Source organism: Rhea pennata, chromosome 7, assembly GCF_028389875.1.
Source record: "Rhea pennata isolate bPtePen1 chromosome 7, bPtePen1.pri, whole genome shotgun sequence".
Taxonomy (NCBI): Eukaryota; Metazoa; Chordata; class Aves; order Rheiformes; family Rheidae; genus Rhea; species Rhea pennata.
The window spans coordinates 21,004,983-21,030,664 of NC_084669.1; the positions used below are offsets into that span (position 1 = coordinate 21,004,983).

A 25,682-nucleotide genomic window follows, 5' to 3' on the forward strand; every position below is an offset into this window, starting at 1 on the left:
GGGGAGGTTGGAGGGTGGGAGCAGAGATCTTCCTGCCGAAGCTCACCCCTTTTTTGGGGGTACTTTTGAACAGACAAATACAGGATACTTGCTGTTACAATCTACTGGGGGCCCTTGTTTGAGGGCAATGCCTGTTGAAGGCAGCGCACACAGAGGCTCAGATGAAGCGTGCCCTCCTTGTTGTGTTTGCACTGTGGTGATGGCCTTGGGTTGGGATCTGTTCTGTTCCCTTCCAGTTCAGCCACAAGACATAACGTTTGATTTTTGGGCAAGTCGCTCAGCCTTTATGTGCTTTTTCATCCTATTTCTCCTGTGTCATTATAGTATCTGATATCTCCCTGTCTCTGAAGTACATATCCTCACACAACCCTTGAGAAGGAGGGCATTGCTGTTATCTCCAATTGCAGACAGGGAAGCTAAAGACTGAGCATAGGTCATGTGAGCGACATGCTGCACTCACCCAGGAAGTTGGTGGCAGCATCCCAAACCAGTGCTTTGTGCACACATGGCTGAGCCTGGGTCCACTTCCCCACTCTGCTGTGGTTGCCTTGCAGACAGGTTTAACAAGACTTCTGTTTATTGGCTGGAAAGTATCTGCACTTTTTTATTTTATTTATTTATTTTTTTTTTTAAAAGCCTTACATAGGTAGCTTGGTAGGTAGTCTTTTGGCTGTTTGTCCACAGCGATGTCCACACAGATGTCTACACATCTCCAGTCAGTACAGTAGACTTTTGTTGTTCGGCCTTTTGTGAAGATGAGACCTTTCTAACTGTACCTGCTAGGAGAGCTATTCATGTTAAGCTACAGTCATTGTCTGTGTGACCCAAGCAGGGTGAATTTGGCCATCACATGTCAGGTGCTGGTTACCCCCTGGGCATTTGGCTCTGGCTGTCCGGATAGGCAGTATGCAGAGGACCAAGGGCACAGCAGCAAGTTATGTACGGACACTTGAATACAGAAAGGTTTGGTCAAGTCAGCTGTCATTTAACCTCTGTTATCTCAAGCCTTCTTGGTCACTCCATACATTTTTGATTCCAGGGCAAGCTTGATGCGCTTTGGGCTCTGGTTCGACGAGGCTATGATCAGGTCTCTCTTATGAGACCTCAGCCAGGGGATAAGGTAAGACACCCTATCACGTCACTTCTCTGTTAGCAGCAGCAGTGCTCTTTCTGCCTCCCATCCCCTGCCCTGCTGTTTTGGGGATTTTTTTTTTTTCTTTCTTTCTTTTTTTTTTTTTTTCATTGCTGTCTCTTTTTGTGTGTGTATATGTGTGTGTTTGTCTTGATCCACATTACCCTAAGGCTAAAAATTTGTCACCAAATCCAGAGATTTCAAAATGAGCTGAAATGTTTGCTGTGGCATATATTTAAAAGCATTGCTCCGAAAGGTCAACAAGAATGTCTCCACTGAGATGATTAGAGCAAACTGGGGTAGAAGCTGGGAAGCTGCAGCAGAATATGAACATCTTTTCATGACTACAGATTCTTTGTCTTGTTTTCCTGAGCACAAATGTGTGGGAGTCAAGAGATGGATTCTTTGTTTATGGGTTCTTTTAAGTTTTAGTTTAATATATGGTAGTAGTTCCACAACGCTAAATGTCCTTCCTACCCAAACGCAAAAAGCACTTTGCAGATTTAGCAATAAAGTTAAGTAGTTGCTAATAAGAGAAATAGTGAATTATGCAGGTGATGAAGAAACAAATTCTTGAAAATTTAACAGAGAATAGAGTTTCTGCAGAATTCTGTGCTGAACCACATTTCTCTGTTATATTCTGTATGTAGGCAGAGTATTTGCTACCTTGCTAAATTCTGTTGGCTAAAATGTAGATCAGGAGTGTTGCCTGGAAGATGCTGGAGCCAGGTGGCAGTCTTGGCCCTGAATGCTCCCAAAGGGTAGTTTCTAGGGAGTCCTGTTGGTTTGAGTTTCGCTGTAGAATTAGGAATGACTTTTGTTTGCAGAAATAGTCTCTGAAAAGTGGTGGGAGATTCCTCATGGGAATGAGAGGGAGTTGGTCCCCATCGCTTGGAGCTATGTGCTTGTCTGTCTATGCTCTGCCGCTCTGGATTACTTACAATAGCTCAGTTAGGAGCTCTCTTACAATTTCCCCATGCGAGCCTGGCGTCGTTACAGGTCTGTGCATTTTTTTTCCCTTGGGGGGGAACAACTCTCTAAGAATTGAGTACTGCTGCTTTGAAGTGTTTCACCTTCAAATCTGGCTTCCTGCAGTGCAGCCTTGAAGCAAGCGGATCAAGCAAAGAGGGAACCATTTTTCTCCCTCTCTGTACCCCCCCTCTGGCCAGAATCCATACATTTCATCACCCTTGCTTTCGAGGGAAGGAAGTCATGTTATAGAGTTCAGCAGTAGAGGCCATAAAATGCTTTTTTGGGGTGGGAGTGGTGCACAGCCTTGTGCTGAACTTGTCTGCCTGGGTGAATTTCAGTCTTAATTACGGACCTGGAAGGTAACTCTAATAAACATCCTTTAGAGCAAGTGAGTTGCATCCCTCTGGCTTTTGGCAAAATACTGCATGGCACTTGGCTAATTATTAGCCAAGTACCCCAGCTTCAGTATTTAAACTTCAGTCTCTTCCATTGTACTTTTGGTGTGTAAAGGAACTGAGAGAACAAGCTCAGCTTCCTATGCGACTTTGTAAAACAGTCTTTTAACTTGTTTTATTAAGCTGCATTTTCTTAGGCAGCTGTGCTTGAGACACCTTATTTACTTTTTAAGCACGATCTAGAGCTTCTGAATAGGTTCTTTAGGCCCAGCTGTATTTTGATAGCACTAACATTGTATAATATGAATCTATCCTCTGCCTTTCACTTGCTTGGCTGGTGCATTTCTATCGATGCAGAGCACAAAAGAGCCTCTGTTAGTCTGAGCAGTCGAGAAACATGCAGGGGGCTGGCTCAGAACAGGGATCCTCAGTTACTTTCCTTCCAGCTCTACTGTGGGGAGGAGGAGGGAGTGAAAAGAGGCTGTGTAAAACAGACCAAGCTGAAGGATTATTGTATTAGGGCGAACATTAGAAAATCAAACGTACATCTGGGAAAAAGGGTGGAAAGAAACCTATTGAGCCAGGTTGGGTGGAAGCATAGGATAATCTCTGTTCCCTGGTCTGCGAAACTAACTGGCGCTGAAGGATATTGAGAGGGAAACAAGAAAGGGAATAACCACCACTGGCTGTGGAAATGAAGGGCCTCTCCTGTGTTTCATGGAGAAAGCTAGCACAGAAAAGAGCAAAGATGTGCCATATTTGGTTGGCTTTTCTAGTAGCAATCCCCTAGCCCTAAGCTGTCCCTTTTTGAGGCAGGCGCTTGCAGGGAGGGGTAGGTGGAATGTGTGAACACGTATGTGGAGCCATTCCCGCTAAGGTGCGTACACACGTGTGCGTGTACACACACGCACGGTTCCTGGCAGGAAGAATGGGGGAATACGGCCCGTTACACGAGTGGTTACCCCGGACCTGTAGCGTTACCTTAGCCGTGTACCTGCAGACCGGGAAATGCGGCTACGTGGTGCTGGAGGAGGCTCAGCAGCGGGGCGGGCAGGCACAAGCGTTGGCCGCATCGGGCCAGCCCAGCGGGAGACCAGGTCACTCGCGTGCAGATCTGCTGACAGCAGCAAGGGTGTTTTTTTGCTTATTCCTATGTAGTTATGGAAGTGAAGCGCGGCATTCCCCGGCGCGCGGCGCTCTTGCCGAGCTCCACCATCTGGAGGCCAGGGACTGCGTGGGTATCTTGGAGATGGGGGCAGCTTTCACTTTGCGGGAGTTTTTTTGGTTTTTGGGGAGGGTAGAATTCTTTGTTTTGGTGTCAAGGTTTTTTTTGTTTTGTTTATTTTTAAGGTAATTTTGTAGTCGTTTTGGGTTGCTCAGGAAAATGTAAATTTCGAGAGGCAAAAAACCACACAGTTGTGTTTTGGGAGTAATGCTTATATTTTAGCTCAGAAAATACTTATTATTGTGGATTTCCAGAAATTAGTAGAATTATTATTTTTAAATTTGTATCTGTGATATGATGTTTCCCACTGAGACAAGATAACTCACAAAGTTAACACTTTCCAAATGTGTTCCATAGTTTACCTCATTTTTTGAAAAAAAATGTTTATTTTCCACTTAAATTATTTCATCTGAGCTTGTATTAACTTTCTGTAGTCACTGGGGGATGTTATCGCTAACTGTTTTTTTCTGTATAATGAAAATACAAATTATAGTGAAAGAACATTCACAGTAAAGGGAGAATTTGTTTTTCACAGGGCTTTGGGGGCAAGGAAAAGATGACAAAGAAAATTCTTTTTGATACTAAAACGTATTTTAAAAGCTATTCTTTAAAGTGTTATTTTTTTTTTCATCATTTGGAACTGAGGAATTCGAGTTGGGATTTTTTTCTTCCAGGAAAAACTGAAAAATACTGGTAGAAAATCTTTTCCGTTGACATTTTTAACAGGAAAAAAAAAAGTTGATCTTTTTGGTTGGTTCATTGATAGCTCTAGTTTTGTTACAGAGAAGTATTGAAATGTGTTAGACGTTTTTTATGACCTGGTCAGTGTCATTCCCCACAATGCAGCCATCTTCTCCTTGGCTCTGCAGAACACACAGGGAATGCAATATGGACACTCCAGGTGCTCAGGATGTCTGACTTCTTTTCTCCTCCGTCACTGAATGCTGTTGAAAATGATATTAATCAAGTTTTTTGAGTCTCAATGTGGTGCAGCCCACTTAAAGAGTGTGCAAGTGCCTTGCAGGGGAAATTCAGAGCCCTTGCCCTTCCTGGTCCAAGCAGGTTGCTGTGCTTTCCAGGGCACGTCAGGGAGATCTCAGGAAAAAGATCCTGGGATGGATGACCCAGTCGTATTTGATAGGATCATATTATTAGGGCTGGCTGTCCAAATCGTAGACACTTTTTGGAACTGGCTGTTAAAGAAACCTAGGCAAACAGAAGCTCCGATGCCCTTTTTCCTGGGAACCATGCCCATGGCATCTGATTTGGCTCTGTGGATGTCTCCTCCTCTTTCTCTCCATATTCAATGCCATGTCATGGTCCTGTCGCTGACATTGGCTATTACTGGTTTGTCAGTAGAGGGTCAGACCCCCATATGAAGCCTACTCCGTCTGTAGGTCCCTGGGATCAGACGTCGGGCAGGGGAGTCCTGGAATCACCACTGTGCAGAGCTGGTCCTGCTTAGGCAGATGAAAGCAGGTCACCCTGCTGGTGCCAGTGGCAGCTGGGCTGAGTATGGCCACCTGCTGTACTGTGCCCTGCGGAAGCAGAGCCTGGATGTCTGCTGGGCAGCTGCACAGTGAGAAGGAGTTTGAGCAGTTCCTACCTTCTGAGTGGGAGACTTGGAGTGACTCCTCTGTGACCAGTTCTCATGTGCTGCAAGTGAGGTGAGCAAAGGGCAGGAAGGAGGAGAAGTCTCCTTCAGGTTTGCTGGGAGGAACACTTGGCTACCTTGGCGTGCTCCAGAGGATGCCACTCACCTGACTTGTGCAGGTCGTCCGTGCATCTGTTCTGCAGGGATGGGGCAGCAGGGGGTAAACGCACACCTAGCGCTACCCCATCATTACTAGACCAGCTGCTGTTTGCAGATTGCTGTTTGAGCTCTCCAGTAGCGTCAGCACAGGAACAAATGAATAAAAAGGGCTAGTTGCTCTGCCACTGACTGGTCCTTGCAGTAATGTACAAAGGTGAAGCCTTAATACAGGTTTGTACTACTGCTGCACTGGGGAGTCTAAGGATAGTTTTAGTTTATCCCAAGGCTGCTACTCTTCCCTTCCTCCCCAGCAATTTGGGCTTGGGGGACCAGCAGTCACTGTTTGATATTATAAAGGGATTAACTGCTCTGTGGATAAGACTCAGCTCATCCAGCAACAGGGAGCACATCAGAGGGGCCGCATGGTCTGGCAAGCAGCATGTTGCTCAGATTACCCAGGCCCTTCTCTTTGCTGCTTTTGGAGCTTCCCCTGTCATTCTTGGTTGGCACCCTCCCTCCTGTATCAAGGGGTACCTTTGACACACTCGCCTGTGATGGCTCTCCAGTTTAAAAGTGGAGCACAAGGTCTCAATTTTACATTGGCCTGAATGAACAGAGAGAGAATGGACAGATGCTAAAGCTCTTTAGTCTTCTGGGAATGCATTTAGGAGACTCCCACTGCTGAGCAAGAGCATGGTTGGTTCCTCTTATGCTCTCCTTAAAGCAGTACCAGCTGGGCTGGTATGGAATGGAAGGGGTCTCGTTTGATGTTCTCACAGAACACAGCCTTGTGGTAGCCATAAGGCCAAGGCTGCTGGTGGGATGAGCAGGACAAGCTGCATTGACTGCCTCTTCCCTGCTTGCCCATGGGGTGCAGGGGTGTTCTGAGCTCACAGGGGGACTGATGAAGGGGTTAGAGTTTAGAAACTGCTCATACATGGCTATCTTGTATTTTTTTGAAATAGCCTGTAGAAACCACAGCAGGTAGCGGTGAGTGGGTGAAAGGCCAAGTTAGAGAGTCAGGCAGATTCTCAACAGCCTCTGCAAGAGGGAATGTTCGAGCCATTCCTCTTGGCCTCATGGATCAAAACCATGGCTATTACTAACACCAACAAGTAAACTCTAAAAGCTCCAATTTGTGCAGAGAGGAAGGTGAGATGCTTCCTTCAAATGGTCTGCTTAGTTGCTGCTTTCAGCAAATCCATTTCATTTTGCATTTCAGCACATACTGTCACAGGAAATTCTTGGGGGCTTGGTTTACCAGAAACCTCATCCAAAAAAAAAAAACAAAAAACAAAAAAACAAAAAAACAAAAAAAAGACATTTTTCTCCCCCAGCAGAATTGTTCTTGTTTACTTTAAGCTTTAGAAAGTGATCTCATTTTTTTTTGTCACCAAAAATTACCTGCAACAGAGAGTGAGAGACTGGATTTTGCTGTTTCTGTCAGCATACGTATCCATGGGACTTCACTTAGAAATAGGCAATGCTTTACCTGTACTATCCTGTAGTTTGCACATGCAATAGGGAAAGCCTAGAAACAAATTTTTCTACAATATGAAAAATGAAATTGGTCTTGATTTTCCTCATTCCCCAAAACTGGAGGGAAAAAGGCTGATGAACACCCAAAAATTTAGGACTAGGAGCTGCCAGTCATACTGGGAGTCAGGACTTCTGGGCTGATTCAGGTCCTCACTGTAGATTTGCTCTGTGACTTTAAATAAGTCACAGAAGCTGGAGTTTTAAACGCTGGCTCCTGAAGTCAGGAGAACATGTGTATTTGGGTTCCTTAATCTGTGGGTCTTTTTCAAAGATACCCAAACACTCTTATACTTGTGTGTTTGTTAGTACTCAGTAGCTCTGATCACCTTCAAATTTGGAAATAGTCCTTATAGCACTGACCTTGACAGCTACATGCCTCAGTTTTCCCAACAGCAGAATAATCGTGAGAACACAGTATTTAACCTTCCTTACAGCTGTGAGGTTTAATTAATGCCTGCCAAGCACGTGGGATCCCTCAGATGAAAGGTGGGACACCAAGGGGATGGATTATTAATGACTAGTAATTATTTCCAGGCTGCTGCCCACAGGTGGTCAGCAGTTTGCCTGCAGCCCACAGGGATGGCAGCAGCCGCCTGTCACTCCTCGCTAGCTGCCCACGTACCAGTGCTGTTTGAAGCTCATGCTAATTACTTCTTTTTAAGACCAAGTAATGGCCTTTAATAGGCTTCCCTGCCACTTGCTTGGAGATGTGTTGTAATTGCCCAAGTAGTAATTGGCAGAGCTACAAGGGGTGCTGGAAAAGCAGCACTGTGCTCCTTCAGAGCGCATTCATCAGAGACCACTGCGTGATACTCGGGCTTTTCTCCCTTTGCTTAACCTTTCTAGAGCCAATTACCTTCATAAACTGCTGAAAAATTAAAGAGACAGGGGACAGCGCCTGCCAAAGTAGGTGGTCTCAGTTTGTCACTTGCAATGAAAATGAGACTCATTTAGCACCCATGTAACTGTTTTTATTTTGTTTTCTTTTTCCTTTCTGTGAAGGAGACCAGTATGTGTAAGGCTCAGTTCTGCTATAACAGGCACAGTATGGGGGGAGGGAATAAGGCTCCCTGGTGAGGGGCCAGTGCCCTAACGCACAGTTCCCGGGATATGCCGAGCACTGCAGCTGGGAATGTGTAATCAGTGACTCATGAGCTTCCTGTCCTGCGAGAAGTCCATATATTGGCACTACCTCTCACTTGTGCCAGGATCATGTTATTTCTGACGTGGAAGAAGAATCCACAAATGGGCTTTGTGGATGGATGCTACCTATCTGCCCTTTGGTGGAACTAGCGGGGTGTCTGTGTCTTTGCAAGCCAGAGGCACACTCAATAAGAGCAACCACAAGAGGCTCTTCTGGAGAATGGGTGCAAACCCCAGGGCTGGTGCTGCTTAGCATGAGCTGCAGGACAGAAGCCAACGGGAGCAGAAAATGAAGAGGGATTTGTCTTATGGTTTAAGAAACTGAGCTGTGACTTTGGAGACCCTGACTATAGCCTGTGTAAGTCGCTTCACTTCTGTTGTACTATAGTTCCCCATTGATGTAGAGATTAACTGTAAATTCTGGGAGAGTGAAATTGTGTTCCTAGCAGGATTTTGAAGACTTCAGAGATGGGCCCCCTGTTCAGTAGACAGGGAGCTCTCCCACTCTTCTTAAAGTATATGTTCCATTTCAACATTTCCTCCCCCTCTTCCACCCATGGTTCTGCAGATCTGATTTTCAGTGTTTATAGGGAACAGGACTTTAGGATAAGAGCTGGTGACTTAGCCCTTTGCTAACTGTGACCTCGACACAGCCTACCTCGGGGCAATAGGCTCCTATATGTCATTATCACAGGCTACCAGGTAGGACTGCATTGCTGTTCTACAACTGTACTTAGAATATGATGTGTCTAAGCTATGGAGGGCTAATTTGGAGTCTGTTAACTACCTTTGAACTTAGGAGGAAGCACACAACTGCAAGTATGTATTTTTGAAAAGACAAATGCACAAATAAAAGTGCAATTGCATACTAGAACTTCATGTACTGATCCAGGAGGCATATAGAGCCATATGAGGTGGCCGATACATTTACTGGTTTCTTGGCAGCATCCTTGCATCAATGCTAGCTTGCCTTATTTCTTTTGGACTGCTGGGAGCTGTGCAGCCTGCATTTTCTTCTGAGTTACATAGCAGTCCAGAGCTTAGCCTAACCAACCTTCCATAGCTCTCTACTTGTGTGCTACTTCTAGTAATTGTGCAGGAGTCTGTTTCCCCACATATAGAATTAGTAATGCTGTGACTTCCTCCAAGACTGTTTTAGCTCTAGAAATGAAATGCACTATGCAAGATCTGGGTATTATTGCTATTACTTATACTAAGTTTATTGTCCTGAATATCAGTTAACTAAAGATCAAAAGATATTGTATCTCTACTTCCTGCAGAGGAGCTGTAATTCTGGATGCCTCTGTTCTTGTAAAAATTACTGTGGTTCGTGTTGTGGTAACAGAAGAAAACCCAGATCACTGTGTGTCTGCTGTTGTACATATGTAACAGAAAGATACTACTCAACCTGAAGAGCTTATGATCTATGCTCGTTAAATCACTTAAGATTATGTTGATTTTATGTGCAAAGTAAGATTAAAATCCTCCAGTTTTACATGGCAATTTTAGTGTCAGATATGTTCAGAAAGCCCTACTGGAATTGCAAGACTGTTGTGCCTTTGAGTGCACTAAAATTTTTGATCATTTCTGCTGCATTTTAAGATCTTCTTTTTTTTATATATATATATATATATATATATGATGTGAAAATACTGCTTTTTTCTCTCTCTGTTTGGGGTTTCTTCTAGGGAATGTAATAATCTAAGCTGAAACTTCAGTCTTCACTGGTTGATAACTTTCAGGCTTGGCTAGATGGAAGTTTTGAAGTGAAGCCTGCAGGAGTGGTGTCCCGCCTTAGAGCACTAAAGGCTGGACGCTCAGAGCAGAGCTTCAAGGAGCAATGAAAGGAGGTGCATTTGTTTCTTGCTGCAGCTTGGAGAGTGCTCCCTCTCAATGGTAGGCTGAGAAAGGTGGCAGTGGGGTGCTCATAAAAAAAAAATTGCTGTTTCAAAACCTGGAGCTGGTACCAGATGGGTTCGTTAGGCTGCATAGAGGAAAAATGGTAGGGATATATTTGCATGCAGTGTTAGACCTCTTTAGCATGCTTGAAATGGGAAGGTGAGTTCAATGCCTGGACTTGAATGCTTGAATCGCTAACCTAGTGTACTAATTCCTAGACATAATAAAGTGATTTTGTCCCAGGGAGCTCTTCCACTCAACTTAACATAAAGCTTTGGGGAGAGGAAAGGTTTTCTGTGCTTTGTGAATATGTCGGTACTGTTATTGACTGAACTGAGTCTCATCCGAGGAGAGCAAAGTCCTTGCAAAACAGCCGAAGAGAGGAATGTGGGAACTGCAGGTTTACCATCTACTTGTTCTAGGTAGCAGCAGAGCTACTTCAAGGCCAGCCACATGCAGAGAGGTTAGATATATTTGTATATCTGTTTCCAGACTTCGAACATGGAGCAAAAGGAAGAAAGGGGCAGCTTGTCTGTGTGATAGGCCAAGATCTTATTTCTTTGGCTAAAGCAAGGAAAAATAAATATTTTCACCAGAAATCTCTCTTGAGAGTCTCCAGCATTATCCTATACCGTCAGCATAAAGAGCTTTGTGCTCTTCCTCTGTGCACACCACAGTCCCAGCTCACTCCTGAAGAGATAAACAATTCCCTCCAGAAAGCACGATGATGCTTAATTACAGTTTGAACAAGATCATTATGGTCATTTGTGGCTTCCTTTGCTTCTGCCAATACCTCAAGGCTAAGCCTGTTGCACCCAGAAAATGTTTGTTGCTCTTGTTGCTATGCTCTGAAGACCTCTCCTTTCTAGGTGATGTACAGATACAACCTCCTTTTCCCTGAAAATGCTCAGAGAGAGAGAAAATCTTTTGCAAACCAACCTCTGTTTTTTGTGGGGTTTTCTTTTTCTTGAACCACACACTAATCTGGTCAGCATTCAAGCGTGAAAATATGTGGTGCTGTGGTCAAAACAAGGGATGTGAATCATGAGTCCTGAACTTGTAAATGTCATTTCTGTTTCCAAGCTGCTGGACAACATGGGTATACGATATGACCTGGTAATGTCTCTCCTCACTTCCTTCCTATTGGGAGCCTGATCCAGAAAAATCAGCAGCAAAGAGGAAGGCAGTAGATTGTGCTTTGTGAATACAGGTTTAGGTTAGACTTCAGAAAGATACTTCTATCAGATTTGGAAGAAGTTTCATCTAAGGTGGTTGTACTTTGAAATCAGTAGTGAATATAAAGGATGACTGACAGACTTCAGCTTTCTTTATACTCAGTCTTCTGTTTCTGGTCTGTTTGCTACTTTGGCTTTTTTAGGGCTCAGAATCAACAAACTTTGCTATGGATCTGCACTGTGAGTTACTTCAGCCACAATCTCAGCAAGGTCCAAGACATGTGATGTTTTGTGCATTCCTGCAGGAGATCTTGTGATTCTGGCTATTCTTTCAGGAGCTGTTTGTAGCCCATTGCTGCAGCTGTCTGTAGCCCATTGCTGCAGTTTGCTAAGGCCAGGCTGGAAGCAGCATACAGCTCCCTGCTGGACTGAGCTTGATGGAAATTACTTGAATAGCCTGGTATTCAGGACTGATGGATTCTCCGTGTCACGTGCTGCCTTGTTCTTTCCTTGTGTACCTATGTTGGAAAAGTGGCAGCTAGCGTATTAGAGCTACATTGCAGGCATTGCTCAGCAGGAGGTTTGTTTTGCTGAAAGGTCCTGGTCCTAGCTTAAGAGGCAGATTCCCTTGGCTGAGCTGTTCCTTCCTCCATTTCTTCAATATTAGCTGACCTCTCCAGAATTAAGTCCTGGGAATCCAATTCTCTTCAGTGTATTCCTACACTGGACTTTTAAAGTAAGAGTAGTCTGCTCCACAGAATCTGTCCCTAGTTTTAAGCAGTGATATGCACTGTCAAATATGTGAATTGGGTGTTAGTGTCTGCGGATGTGCGTGTCTTGGGAACTGATCAGTACTTGATTGTATTCAAATCTCAGTATTCTGATTGAAGAAGCCTCTGTAGCCTCGAATACTGCAGCTCTTAACCTTACTGCTGATCAGACCCCGTCTGTATTGCTGTTTTGTAGTAGATCTGAACAGCATTTTCCAGATGCCTCTTTGTCTTTTGGTCCAGTTTATTTAAATTGTGAATATTTTTGCATGTTGGTGGAATTAGTTAAACTGGAAAAAATGCCTTTTAAAAAGTCTAAATGTTTTCAATTTTTGCTTTAAAACACTTCAAATTTACCTGTTCCATCCAAAGCTCAGGGAAGAGGTGTATTTCAAATTGAACAAAGTGTTTGTTTCAACCCAAGTGAAATTTATTTTGATATGTTTGCTTTAACCTGAAGAATGAAAACTTTCTGTTGTAGACTTTTCCCTTGACCAGCAATCGAACTGGAAATGACTTTTCTTGCTGCCGTAATGCGCAGTGCATGCCATCATGGGCTGTTCATCAGTTTGCCCTGGCAACCTTCCTCTGTCAGCCCCTGAGGAATTCCCTGAAGTGGGTGTCACACACTCAGAGACAAAAGAAGAGTTTCTGTGCTCTCTTACCTTCCCTCCCCATCCTCAGCTATTTGGCTGCTGTAACTGGGGTGTGTGGAGGCCTCCTAAGCTTCTGAAAGGATTTCTTCTCACAGTCCCTTTAGTGAGTGAGGCAGAGCCTTAAGTCCCATATTATATAGGAAACTTCAAAACAACAGGAATAAAATTCTTTCTCAAGATCACATGGGTTTCTGTGACAGACTGAGAGACTGAATCAAATTCTTTGCCCTGTGCAATGCTCCGGGTGCTGACCTACTATCCTGCCCACTAGACTGTCGCATTCCCGATCCCTCCCACATGTCACGGCTTTCACCAGGCTGTGACTTCCTTGGCCTGGTTAGCTTGACCTGTACCTGAACTTGCCTGTTGACATGTCTTTCCTTGTAGTGTTTGATCTTCTTCAACCTTGTTTTTCAGCAGATTACCCTATTTCCACCTTGCCAGGATCATGACTCCATTTTCCAGCATCTGAGAGTCCATGGGAAAGGGCTGTTTGATGTTGTGTAGACAGAGGTCTTTGTGTTCGGTACAAGTCTCATGGGGTGTCTGATCAGACAGCTAAAGTAATGTGTTGTCCACATCGAGGGGTCCAGAAGCGCTAGTGGTTCCCTCTCTGCCCTGCTGTTGCCGGCGGACAAAACTCATTAGCTCTTGGTGCTCTCCTTTGCTTCTCCCAGAGTGGCTTGTGCATCTCTGCTCTCAGTTTGACTTTCTGGGCAGCAGTATGGGTAAACTTCAACATCATCACAGCATTAAAGATGTGACCAAGTGCCACCGTGGCTAGGGACACTTTCATATCTCAGGGCAATAATTCTGGCCATGTTTAGGCTGGGCCAACAGGTTGTACTTTTAAATGTGTCAGTGGCCCAAGGCATTGCTTTGCTGTGCCTCACTGTTGTCTTGTGTTCTGCTCTTGGTCTGTATGCAGCTGTCATCTCTCGTTTGCTACTTAGGCGTCAGCTGAGACTAACTTTCTGTGCTGTGTTTCTCTGGTGCTTCACAGAGCCTGTGACTGGGGCTTATGGGTGGCTTAGTTCAATTGATAGAGTAAGAGTAAAAGGCATGAGAGTTGCTTTAGAAGTGTCCCTGCAGACTCTGCGAAGGACCCGCACGTGCTTTTGATGTTACATTTCTAAATATTGCTGCCCCTTTCTATATCAGGGCACTTGTCCTGTTTAAAATCACATTATGTGGCCCACTCTGAAGCTCAGTCCAATCCCTATTGCAGCATGAAGCGCGTTTGGGGGCCCAGTAGGTGCTGCTCTTGGCAGTACCACGTCGCACATACTGGGCTATAAACAGTTTGCTGCTGCCCCGGGGATCATCCTTGTGCGTTTGCATTCATCACTTTGTAATTTTCTGTTTGAACTATCAGGTACTACTTGTACCTAAGGCAGTTATAAGGCCCCTGCTGTGACAGTATATGAGTGGTTCATAATCCCCAATGTAGTGATTTCCCTCCCCTCCAATAACTCTGTAAGAGGAGGGATTGGAAGTGATCTCAATTTACATATGAAAGGGCCAGATAATATATGGGATGAAGAGAGAGATGAACTGAATTTGCTTTTAAAAGTAGTGCTGAAGAAAATAGTAATTATATTCTCATTGTTGAATACCAATATTTTATTTATTGATCTTAGTTTTAAAATCCTCCTCTCTTCAGTCAATGCTTTTACTCTCAGCTGTTCCTAGTTTTGGATTACCATCATTTTAGGGGTTAATTCTGAGCTGCTAAATAGATCCTCATAAAATAGTTATTGACAAGGAAGGGTTTATTAGACTTGAAAACATTTAAAGAGATAAACTCCAGAGTCCCATGCAAACAAATATTTTATGGTAATTATAGTTAATGTTTTGACTACTGATTAATAACTGAAAATGGCTATATAAAAAATTAAAAATTAATTAATTGGGTCATTAATAATGCATAAAATACAATATGATTAATGATATAATGATCAATATTAAGTAATATAACTATAAATATAATTTATGTATTTACTGAAAGATCATCAGCCTCCAAATGGCTACTATGCGAATCTCTCACATTTCCAATGCTTTATCCTTCAACACAAAAGCAATGTCTCAGTTGCAAATGCAGGAGTAGTTAGTAAAAGTTATTTGAATAAACTTGAAAACCAGGCAGGCTTGTGTTTTTTGTGACAAACTGTTCCAGAGGCTCAATAATTTCTAGCCCGTATGCTGCAGGGTAATCAGTGCAATTCCCAGGAAATCAGTGAAGGTTTTAATGAGCCGTGACATGTTCAGCACACAGGCAGCATGAAGCAGGGCAGTGCGAGGAAGCGTTCAGCAAGGGTTGGTTCACATAGATCCTGGCCCCTCAGGAGCCAGCTGCTAATCCTGATACCACCCCAAGGAACCTGAATAGTGGGAATTCTGTGCCTCCTTGGATCAGCTCTTTCTCTTTAAAAAGCCATAATCTGCCTCACTGATAAATAGATCTGGTTAGCAAGCTTCCCATGCTCAATTCAGGTGCATCTGCTAAAATTTTGTTCTTTTAATCACTGTCTTCTGATTTTTTCCAATATTCAGCTTTCACAAAAGTCGAAGTGGACGTGACCCAAACTTGTAGACCACAAAAGCTTTGCTGTCCCATTGGTTTCTGGAGGTTTGGATCAAAACCTTCACTCAGCTAAACTTCTTCATCTTGCTCTTTATCTATAGGCTAGCTCTCAAATATCTCTTGCCTTGTGATTTGAAGTTTCATCAGTCATTTTATATCTAACGTGTTATATTTTGTAGGTAGCATAAAAGGTTGACTCTGCTCTTTTGAGTTTTAGAACTCCATTTTCTCATTGAGCTATTGACAGATTTTTAGGAAGTGAAGCTAAATGCTGACAAACGATGCCTATAGCAAACTGGGGCAGAGTCATCCCAGACAAAAGCCAATGACATTGATACGTGATTTCTCCCCAGTTTCATTTATTTGAACCTGAGGAAATTATGTTAGTCCCGAATTTCAGCATCCTAAAATTAATACATTTAACTGGGACCTAGTTCAACTTGTTTTTTGTGGTCCAGTGTTTTGGACCAATTTGTGAAGAACCTTAAAGTTTCTTGTGTTTCAGAGTGCTTAAACTTTACCGTAAGTATTTTATTTGAATTCATTCTGAAATTTAAAGTATCATATTCCTACAAAGACCAAGAGAACTTACAGTGAAAATATAAGTGAAAGAAATTCTTCCTCAGTCAAATAGCCTTCTCTAGTAGTCAGAATTGTAGCACTGAGATTCCTTAAGCAAAAATGACAGTGGACAGAAATTGAGACAAAGTTTGCAAAGGGAAAGATATCTTTTAGGTCAACTAATACTACTGAAATAAAGAAGCAGACTGGCCTTTGTGTGTACAAACACTCTGACATGCACAGAGGTGAAGCTGGATTTGGTTTTTGTTAAGCAAATATTAGGATGTGTATTTAAAAAGAATGGAGCACGGTGACAATTACAGACAGATGGAGTGGATTTTTAAAACTTTTTGCTGAAGTGCTCGTGGTGTCTTGGGTGAAGAGACTTGTTTCCCATGACACTGTCTTTGAATTGCCTGGTTCCCTTAAGCAGAGTTGTTCTTCTCCGTTGAAGCCTTGCTGAGTGGTAGGTAGGAAAGATTTCTAGGGAACAAGTGCTGGGGAAAGATACACTGAGCATTACAATGAAAATAGCTGAGAAACACATTGTGGAGGCTTTCAAGGGCTTCCTCCCTTCCTTCCCCCTTCAAACTACACACAAAAACACATCCTAGGTGGTCGAGGAGGCATTGCTTAGGAGCACAAAGTGCCTGCATTGCACATGCGATCGTTACACTGGGATAAAAGCTGGAGCCGGCACAAGGGCAGATCCCGCTGCTTCAGTATTTGTACCTTTTGAAAAGGCAATTTGGCAAGCGGCGTAACAAGAGCCTAACAAGTGGATGGACATATGGGGAGGCAAAATAATTGTGCAGCGGGGAGAGCGTGCAGATGTGAGCTGGAGGGAGGGCGTACCTCCGTATGGCGCCGCGCTGACCTTCGGCGGTGCCTGAATGGTGGTACGCGGCGCGGGTCACGCCGTCCGAGGGATGCTGCGCCGCGTGCGGGGCAGAAACCGGGCAGGGCTGCGTTCACGCAGATCATCTGCTTCCCGGAAAACAATGAAGCAGCTACTGACAGCTGTTGTGCCTGCCGGAGAGCGCTGTGGCGTCACTGCATCGTGCAGCTCGGACACTTCCCCTGAAGGATGCAGTGCGCACCAGCCTTCAGGAGAAAATAATACTGTTGCCACTCATAAGTGGTGGTGGTGGCTCTCAACCCATGCTAATCACTTGTGTGGATTAGTGTGGTGAGAGCATAGTGTGCAGGATACCTTTGGAATAATATCTTAATGTTTCTGTCCATGTTTCGCACAGTTTAAGTGAATTTATGTGCATCTGGAGAGGAAATTACTTAATCCTTTCAAACAGAGTATTAAAAATCCTGTGGTTGCTTTAAGAAACAGAATGATTATTTGGGAAACTGGTGTGATTTTTTTTTTTTAAGTTAATCCCAGAGGAGGGTGTGTGTTACAGCACTGTAGACGTGGCATTCTCTTATAAGCAACGCAGTGAACACAGCCTAATTCTTCGACCTGGACACTAGATAAGTTCAAAGTACAGCTTGTGCTTTACAATCGTTTGTGCCTCCCTCTCCCTGCTGGCTGTTAACCCTAACACTAGCTAAGAGCTCGGCCTTGATTTATCAATGGCTGTCTGAAGTGCTCAGAAGAATTTACTCCAGTATTCACCAGTAAGTTGCTGATAAATGAGATTGGAGGCTAGCACTGATAATCTTTTGTGAGGAAGTGTCACTTCATATACATCGATCATCCAAGCCTTTATCTGTCAGACTCTCCCAACGCAACCGTATTTTTCATGACACAATGCGGCGCATGGCCTTTAAATTACCCATCTGTCTGACAAATCAGCGAGTGCGGCAGAAACTGGCAGCAGTTTGACGTCGCCTATCACTTTAACTGAAGTGAAAGTAATGCAAACAGATTTATGGGATCCCCTTTGATTATAGACTATGAATATATTTGGGATTGATGTTTGGGGGATAGACAGAACGGAGGCAGGAAAGGCTTGTAGGCAAAAGCACTGGCTTTGGCTTTGCAGCTTTACATTTCCTATGAGAGAGTTTGTTCTGTTTTATATCTTATTTTTCTTTTGCTCCCCATACATAGGCTCTCCTCTGAATACCATCTTTAATTTTTTTTCTACAGTTGCTACACATTTCTGTAGTGTTCACTGCAGAGGAGTAAACAGTGCTGAATCCCCTGTGTAGCCTAAAGTGTGCTTTGAATAAAATGGAACATAGCAGAAGACAAATGGCTGCTTTATACAGACTGGGGTGGCCCCTTGCTGCAGCCCTGGCCAAAGGCTTGCATCCACTGACAGAGCAGAGTAAAGCCTGACCTGACTTTCGATCTAATGGTTCATCGTTGTTGCAAAAATAACTAGGATCTTACTCGGCTTTTGGTCCAAGATGCCTCCGTGCACAGATGCTCTGGCCCCAATATAGTGTCGCTTTGAACCTGGTTCATAAGCTAAGAAAGACCTCTGTAACAAGCTCACTTTAGGAAGGGTATTTTATCCTTTTTGAGACTGCTGTTTGAATGTAGTGGTGAATTTGTGATGGTGGAAGCTGAGACTGAGAACTACTGAGTGTGTCTCCTATATAGGCAACAACGCATCCATTCAAACAAGCTCTTGGCTGCAGCCAAGCTCTTGGAGCCCTGCACCATCCAGTCCAAGTAAGTGGCAGGGTGGTACCCTTTGGATGTTAGTACATTTATTTGTTGAATCATTTTCTGAGCTTTCTGGAGCTTTCACAAGTGTCTCTTGATATGTAGCAAAAATAGCTCTGTTTGCCTTTCTTCAGAGAAGTTATAAACTTAAGTGATTATTTACTTATATTTAAAGGAAGTTTTCATGAACAAAGCTACAGGGAGTCACTTAATAGCACAAATAGTTGTGGTGTGAGCTTTCATGGCTTTTACCTGGATTCCAGGGTAACTTGTAATTTGAGGGGTTGCCACAGAAATACAGCCCATTCCCAATGCACCTTCAGATTTCCCTTATGCTGCACAGCACTGAGCTAGCAGTGATTTTTCCATTGCTGGTGTGGGGACTTGCATCCTCATGTCATCGCAGCCATTGGTAGCTGCATGTTTCACAGTCTAGAGCTGCTTAACTCTGAGGGAAGCCTTTCTGAATCTGGAGTCCTGCTCCTTCATTTCACCTGGGGTGGATTTTGGCATAACTCTGGGCTGAATCAGGCTCACTGATTCCAGTGGGCAACCTGTGCATCTGCCCAGCACATGGCCGCACAGGTCTCTTAAAACAGTGGAAGGAAAGTGCCTTCTGGGACAGATAATGAACGTTTTTGCTTTTCCTCTGTTTGCCCTGGAAAGAAGAAACAAGTCACATTCTCCTCTATGCTAAACTGCAGGGACCATTTTTATTAGGGTGATTTCTGCATGGAACAAACAGGCCTGCTGCACAGAAGGGAGGAGTACTAGCAACTGGAGTTCATCCCTTCCAGCCCACAGTCAATTATTTGGAAACCACATCCCAGTTGAGATAAGCAAAAATACAGCTATAGTGTGTGCTTTCAGATGCAGAAAAGCAGTGATTTGTGAAATGCTGCTGTATTTAAAAAAAGGGGGGGAGGGATTGAGGCTGGTGGGATTAGCCAGTTCATCAGGTGTTTGAAGGTTCCTCTAACGGGGCTGTTGGCATTGTCACTCTTGTGTTTTCAGACCGCCTTCATCTCCAGCCTTTGTATGTGACCATGAAAGGCCTTTCTGTCTCCCAGGCACACAGGCTTCTGCAAAGCTTGTGGCAGCCAGGTTGTTGCATAAATTTGAGGTGCCCAGCAGTCTCTGGCTGCTCCCCACAGGAAAGCTTAGGTGGATCCAGGATATGTCTGTTCCTCTGACTGGAACCTGGTTAATGAGAACCCTCTGCAAAGCTGTGTTTTGACTAATGGAAGCCCTGATGTGTTTGTATTTAGTCCCTGGTTGAGTAGGACATCCCTAATGCTTGCTCTTGTTTTAAATTAAGGCTTCCCCTTCTTTAAATCTCTACCTACAGTTCTCCCAACATGTGCTGCCTGCTTGTGTCCTCCATCCATTCCAAAATTAAAGAGCCCAAGTCTACACCTTGTTTGTGCTTGTGGGGACAACAGGGAAGCCACATGTATGTTTGGAGCACAGAAGAAAAACATACTATGCCAGCCTACTGTTCCCAGTGTGGACACCAGCTTAGGCTAGCATTGCTGTGGAAAGGAAAGCTACAGAAGGAGTCTTTGCTGGTATTATTCCACCAATATAATCCTGCCTTTGCTATGAGATTTTTTCCTTGTCGGTCAGGGATCTTACCAAGGCTGGCAGGACTCTGTTGTAAAGTTGTGGCTTTAGCCTCTTTCTGCATAGCTCCAGTAGCAGAGGACAAATGTGAGCAATGTCACACTGGGCTCTCTTTTTGCTTAAACCAGTCCTAGGCTATTCTTTGTAGGCAGCAGTTTTGAAGCCCGAGAGAAGCATTGCTTTCTAGTGCTATCCATTAATGCGGCATGGTCTGAATGTCTTGTGTAGGACCCAGGAAATATGACGCTAAATGAAGATCTCTAAGTGCAGTCTAACCCTTCTGCTTACAGCCTCTTTGGCTAGTTGCTGATGAATCAAGCACGTTTTTGTAATGAATAATAACTTTTGTTTTTCTTCAGGGAAGATGCATAAACTTCACTCGGGTGAAATCAGATGGGACCTCTGCTCCTTACAGCCCACCACCGAAGCTGCCAAAGCGTGATGACATTCCTCTTAACAATGCTCCGAGAAGTCCTCCTCCTCCCGTGTCTCTGCAGCCTCCTTCCAGGCAGCCGCCTCCTGGGCCACCCCCATCCCGAGCCCCTCCTGGACCCCCTCCCTCACGTCCACCTCCCCAGCCCATGGCTTAGAGTGTGGCAAAACCCTAATTGACAAGTATGTCTCTTTGCTGAACACAGCATATTTATTGAGTATTGGTTTACAGTTAAAGATATCAGAATTTGTTGCTGGTCAGCAAAAAAAAAAAAAAAAAAAAAAAAAAAAGAAGAAGAAGAAGAAGAAAAAGAAAAAGAAAAAAAATTGCCAAGTGTCAATTTTAATGTATAAATATATTTATACCACACGTGCTGAGTAAACATTCAGTGGATAGATTCAGAGCTATGGGAAATAGAAACAAACCAAAATGATCATTTAGATACAGTTGCAGCTTTAGTATGTATACAGTTGAAGATCTATTTACATATGACATTTGTCTGACTTGGTACGTCAGATCATACATTAATAACTTTAGCCAAATACATGCACGTCAGTTGTTTTGCTAGCTGCCACCTGCAAGTTGGTTAAACATAGTTCATTGAAGAATTTGCTTTCTTTCACCAACAGTACTGCAGCCAGATGTTAACAGGGAGCAATGAGTGCGAAGATAACTTTTTGCCTTTGTTTGATTCTGCAGGTGGATTTCCATGAAAGTTTAAATTAATGAGGTGAAATGAGATTATATGCCAATAACCTAACTTTAATAATCTAGCATAGAGGAGGAGTACCTCTTTCTCCTGAGGAAAATCAGTATTGAATCTACCATCTAGGTGGTTAGACTTGTTTGCATAGAGTAGTCCTTTGAAGGTCAGATTTTGGTTCTAGAAATTCAAACCCTGAACAAGAGCTGGGTTTATATTTGTCCCAGCAGAATGCAGAGAAAAACTGTTTGGCTCAGTATTTAGTTTTCTTTTACATAAAACACGCTCCAAAACGGAACAAAAACATATGTAACTTAAGCGTGATGGCTACCATATGCAAACAGCATGTGTTATATATATACATCAGGAGTAACAGGAATCAATTCCATTGCCATTTAATCATTGACAATTCTCCTTTTGATTTCTGGATGCTCTTATAATTCAAATATGAATCCCCCCTATGAATATCTTCCTTTAGGCAGGCCAGATCCTGCTGACATGTAACCTTACAGTCTACCTGTGGTTGAGGGTGACACAGTGTCTTGTGTCAATGTTAGCTTTTCCCCTCTTCTATATGATGTTTTTCTGGGGATCTCCCAAACGTTGGGGCTACTTGGTGAAGACCTTAGCTCTCTGTGCCATCTGAAAGCGATGTGGGCACCCACACAGAGGTGGGGATTTATGACGCGGGACTGTGGGACAACCCATGAATTGTGTTTGCTGAGCAACACCTGAGTGGATTGCACCCAGATCATTCCCTAGTGAAGCAAAGTAGCACTCGAGCTTGCTTTTCTCTTCTATCGCCAATTATATGGTATTGGAGAGGGTGGTTGCAGATCCATGTGCTGGTTAGCAGTGTTACTAGGATAGCTGTAGAAATTTTGTCTGTGTTGTGTTATAACACAGCATATACTCATCTCTCCATCTCTGTGTAGGTGTGGGTATACAGCACATCATGCTAGTTATTGGCATATAACTCAAAGATAAAACACTAATTGTATCATACAGTTGTTCCAGATTTAAGGCCTCGTCATGCTGTTGCTATAGGAATATAAAGTTGCACTGGTACAGATAGGAATCGGGCTTACTAGTTCCAGTGGAAGTCCCACATGCAGAATGCAACACCAAGCTCTCATCAGTCTATACTGATCACTGTGACATGCCGTGTGTAGCTGGGGCTGTTAAAGATTAAACTCAGAAGAACCACAGAGCCTCTTTCTCCTCTTGCACTGCTCTGCTCTCTTGAGTTATGCTCTTACCTCATGTATATTGGTGCAAGTAGTGGAATCACACTCATTGGTGCCAGCTGGCCTTGGAGGTGTTCCTGATTTAGGCCTGAGCCAGCAAAGCACTTCTGCATGTGTTAGTGTCCTGCAGGTCAAGATGAACATCCTTATGCCCAAGTACAAGTATGATCAGAAAGGATAATTGGGATGTACTCAGCCCTATCCTCATTCTTTTCAGTCACTTGAACAGGGTCTGCATAATCTGGTCCATAAGAACAGATATCTGTTTGGAGGAGAAGTATGTGTTTTTATGCAGGAACTGTGTAGGCTAGTTTTTGGTTTCTCTTCTTTTACAAAACTTGCTTGGAGAGTAGCACTCTCATGAGTGAAAAGGCCTTTTGCAGCCAGTGCAATAATTAGTCAGTCATCACTTGCTTATCTCCGTTTCTTTCAGTTGAAAGGTAAAACTAAAATATGTCCAATTTTTCATTGCAGTTCTGGTGAAGCTCCACTTCTGATACTAGTAAAAGGAATTGGATTATTCCAGGAGGCGGATAGGGAAGGTGCTTTGCAAGCAAAGATCGTTGGCTCACGTTGTTGTAGTCATATGGAAGCGTACATGAAATAAACTTGCTAGGTCTGAGCAATGTTATAAAGCATGAGTGCAGTTGACCCTAACAGTCTCTCATGTTGACCATCTAAGAATAATTAGCCAACAAATTCTAGCCAGGAATTGAAATGGCAGAGGGTCATAAATCCCCCTGCTGGGATAATAAATGGCCTTTGAGATTCAGCTGCCTGTAGGAATGGGCAGACCTCTGCTGTACCTGTGCTATATCTATATGCAGATATCTTAGATGCCAAGTCTTCCATCACCTGGCAGTGACAGAGTTGATGCAATGATGAAGCTCACAAATGATGGTAAGGAGCTAGTAAAATAAAGCGAGAATTTCTTTACAAAATTGGTAACTGCTAATGAAGTAGAAATGATGGATCAGGAGTAAACTTGAGCAAATGAAAAAGCCTGCAGGCCAGATTCTGTCTTGTCTTGGCCTTGTGTAGTTCTGGGGGGTGGGGGGGAAGGTCAGTAGAGACCTCTTGTAGCAGATTTGCATTGATGTTAGAGTAGGCAAAATTGGACTCACCTTCAGTGAGAATAGAGGTTTTGGCTTGGGAATGGCTTGTCACATTCAAACATCCAACAGGCCTATTGTTTGTAGTTGAGGGGAATCTTTGCTAGAATATGTCTCATCTTGCAGAGATTGCAGATATTAACAATTTCTCTGTAACTTGCAAGTACAGTGGAGGCAGTAATGGTTTGGGATTCCAGATAATCAGATCCATATGTGAGAGAACAGGAAGCACCCACCATAGATGTGAAAATTACATTCAGTGTAAATGGAGCTTTCAGCATCCGCATTATACAAAATTAGGCATTTGGTGTATAACTGAAGTTTTCCCTGCAGATTCTGCAATGGGAGCACTGCAGGTTTAGGTTAGAGTTTGTGGATAAAGTGGGAAGAAAAGAAACTGAAGCACACTGACTGATCTTTGCAAAGTGACTGGGGCAGTGAATACATGGCACTGGCTACAGAAAGGCCTTTTGACTTTGTAAACGTGTCCATTTGTAATGGTCTCAGGCACTATAACAATGCCACAGGAGAAACTGGTTGCTATTGTATAGTCTACTGAGCTTGATCCTTCACCTGGTGTAAACTAACATAGGCCAACCGAAGCCAAGGCGGTAATGCTAGTGCCTGTCAGCTGAGGCCTGGCTCATAATAAGGGAAGGGACAAAATCCCTCTAACTGGCTAGATGTTTGAATATGTTTGCTTCAGTACACTTGTTGGCCAGTTGCGATTACAATAGTTGCACTGTTAAGAAATGTTCTCATATGGGATCATTCCCCAGTATTTTCAAGCTTGTAGCGTCATTTGAAATCTGCAAAAAGTGATTATCTAATGTTTTGCCTCATTCAAGTGAAAAATAAGGATTCGGGGGACCATTGGCTCGCACTTAGCACAGATATGTAAAGACACAAGGTGCAAAGCAGTGGGAGTAAAAACCCCATGTAATTAAAGCTGATAACAGAACCGCATTGATCAAAGCATGTCCATGGCCATCTTTCAACCTTGGTGCATGTATTGCCATCTGTGGGAGTTGACTGCAGAGCAGACGACCCTCAATGTAAAAAGGAAAAAAAGAAAAAGAATCAGCTCCTCATCTGAATGAGTGAGTATAACAATGAATGACATAATTTCATGAACTGTACCAGTTCAAATGCATGCGCACCTGGTGCTCCTAACACATTTTACTCTTGTTGATCTTTAGACAAACTTGATCAGAAATACTCTTTCTCTCTTAAATGTTTGCTGTTTTTATTGTTATTTTGTTTTTGTTTTTTTTTTTTTTAAACGTAACATTTCACTGAAAAAACAGCCCTACTTCTGTAAATATAGTTTAATTTGGAGGAGACAGCACACTTCTGGATGTTACTGCTGGACAGTTATTTATTAAAAGGGGCTTAAGGTGAAAAAATACAGGTGGCTCAGGATACATGCATGCAAGTGTGATAATGCAGTATAGCATTTTCAGTTCTTTGTAGTTTTGGGGGAAGGAGAATTTTAGGGTCATCCTAGTATGTTTAGAAGTTTGTTACTGATCTGATACTTTTGAATAATGCAATAGAGATTTGTAACATTTAAGTGCTTGAACAATTGTGTAGATTATGATAGAATTTCATTTGGGGGGAAGGGGTAGTGGAGGAGAAACTTTTTTTTAGTTTTTAAAGGAAAAACAATATACTGTACTAAACCTTTCTGGAAAATATTTTGTTTTCAGAAGCAGGGGGATGTGGGCTGACAGCCAGCCAGGGCATGGAGATAAGGGACAGAGGAAGCAGATTATTGAAGGTCAAGGAAGTTTTACATGGGGGTCTGGGTTTGTTACTGGTACATGTGGTACAAATTTCTGTAACTAACATGCAGCTTCCATGTTATAATCGTATAACCTTTATGCATTTTAAGTGCCTGCTCCATTTTTCTGAGAAAACCTTGCAAATGTAATACCTGCATGCAAATGTGGGAGATGTAGCCAAAGTCTTATAATCCAACGTAATGTAGTCTTAATGGATTCAAAGTCAACAATAAAAATACTTACTGGATAAATATTACTGAGAATTTCATTCTAAGGGTCATTTTAAAAGGGCACAAGAGTATTTGAAGACTATTTGCTGTTGGCTCAGCCATCCTTCGGTCAGA

At 43.2% G+C, this 25,682-nt stretch overlaps 1 protein-coding gene across 2 annotated transcripts in view; it reads left to right on the plus strand.

The window, feature by feature from the left end:
- ANTXRL (ANTXR like) overlaps positions 1-25,589 on the plus strand; it is a 65,692-nt gene extending 40,103 nt beyond the window's left edge. For both annotated transcript variants that reach the window (XM_062579711.1, XM_062579712.1), the window contains exons 17-18: positions 1,040-1,120; positions 20,419-25,589. In XM_062579711.1, coding sequence (XP_062435695.1) covers positions 1,040-1,120; positions 20,419-20,649 — 312 coding nt within the window. In that variant the 3' untranslated portion in view covers positions 20,650-25,589. The remainder of the gene's footprint in view (positions 1-1,039; positions 1,121-20,418) is intronic.
- The last annotated feature ends 93 nt before the right edge of the window (positions 25,590-25,682 follow it).